Below are 1,745 nucleotides of genomic sequence, written 5' to 3' on the forward strand. Positions count from 1 at the left end.
TATAGAGTCCTATGCTGTGAATAAGTTTTACATTTTTATCTTTGCCATTAAAAAAACAAAACAAAACTCATGATTCTGAAAATTTTTCTAATGCTTTCATAAAATATGAACAAAGAGAAAAAACTCACAAATTTATCTATTATTACAAAAATTCAGAATGAAATCAGCTAACTAACTTGTGGCTAGAATTATGTACAATATCACCATATGGTTAGATACACTGACACAAAGAAAAATTATGCGTATTATCCTTTTAGGTTCCACTTTAAAGTATAGACATACTATCCTAAAATGCTGGCTCTCTGACATTTCCATATTGATTTTAAAAGCAGGTCAAATATTTCGATTGGTTTAATTTTCTCTTTTCCAGATGATCCCCCTCTGTGTATATCCTGTTAAAAATGCTTCCAGTTATTTAAGGAATCCCTATAGTGGCTTGGAAATCAAAACTGCCCGATACTGAATTAGGATGTCAAAAGGAATGAACAAAGTAATAGGCTAAGCTCATTCTATCTAGGCATTATTAGAAAAAAAAATATATATATTGGGAAAGTTTGAGGGTAAGGAAAATAGGAGAATTCTTACACTGTCCAAAATACTATCATTTAAAGAAATACAAACTAATGACTTTTGCCTTCAAAATTCTGTCACCCCATCATATATAACAGAGACAGTAGTAGCATTCATTCAATCATGAAGGCCTAACATTTCCATGCCTTTACCAATCTTTCCAACAGAGAAAGAAAAAAACACAAGATGAAAATTCTAGAACCCTAACACTCTGTGTAACACATGCCAAAATGACCACCTGCATATGCACAAATAATTTCAAAATGCACTTTATTCAGAAGAGGAATTGTTCTTACTGAAGAAATCTGAACTTACCTCCTTGTTCATCCAACATAACCAAAGTCCTGATACCAGCATCTTTACTCTACATCCCAATAATGGTAGCAAAGTTGAAAAGGAGTTAGAGGGAGAAAAGAGAGAAAGAGAAATCAGTAAGGGGACAATTAGCCCTAGGAATGGAAAATGAAGAAGGATCAAAGGAAAAAAGGGAGGAAATATGACAAAAGCATTGAGGGTTGGGGAGGGACTTGGAGCAACAGGTAACCCGTGGACTCGCTCTAGGGGCAGAAGACGGGGATGTAGCACAATCTTCATGACGTGGGGCTGGAGATGGGTCTCGGCATGGAATTGGAATACACACCCTTAACATTATACTGTAATTTTATATTTGGAAAATAAAAATGCCTGTAGTTTTCATAACACCAACCACAGAAAGCAAGTCTTTCAAAATCTTCTAGACTAAATTTTCTTTGGCATGATCTATCCGAAAGTCTCCATCAGCGAATTGGGGAGTGACGCCCCATTGGGAAGATGTGTAAGAATCTTCATGGGGGGTGGGGGGGCTGGTAAGATTTTCAGATTTATCAGAAGACAGCATGGCTTCACAAAGGCTGAGAAACTCACTCTTCCGTTTTCTGTTTATGGAGAGAAGTTTTGTGAGCTTTAGAAAAGGGATTGAGATGAGAAATAAGGGCTCTTTATTCTGAAATAAATTTTATTCTGAAATCTGAAATTCTGCACAATGATATAATGTGAGAAAATAATTCCTCTACAAGCTTTCCTGCTGTGTGTGTGTGTGTGTGTGTGTGTGTGTGTGTGTGTGTGTGTGCAGAAACAGTTTTTAAAATGCAATCCTCATCTCACTTCTTGTTATACAAATAAGCCAAACACCACCC

General features: G+C 36.0%; 1 protein-coding gene across 2 annotated transcripts in view; it reads right to left on the reverse strand.

Moving 5' to 3' along the window:
- The window catches only part of SNAP25 (synaptosomal-associated protein, 25kDa), an 89,621-nt gene that overhangs the window by 21,280 nt on the left and 66,596 nt on the right, over positions 1 to 1,745 (reverse strand). For both annotated transcript variants that reach the window (XM_008584360.1, XM_008584359.1), the window contains exon 4: positions 886 to 934. In XM_008584360.1, coding sequence (XP_008582582.1) covers positions 886 to 934 — 49 coding nt within the window. The remainder of the gene's footprint in view (positions 1 to 885; positions 935 to 1,745) is intronic.

The sequence above is a fragment of the Galeopterus variegatus genome, unplaced genomic scaffold (genome assembly GCF_000696425.1).
Source record: "Galeopterus variegatus unplaced genomic scaffold, G_variegatus-3.0.2 Scaffold3238, whole genome shotgun sequence".
Lineage (NCBI taxonomy): Eukaryota > Metazoa > Chordata > Mammalia > Dermoptera > Cynocephalidae > Galeopterus > Galeopterus variegatus.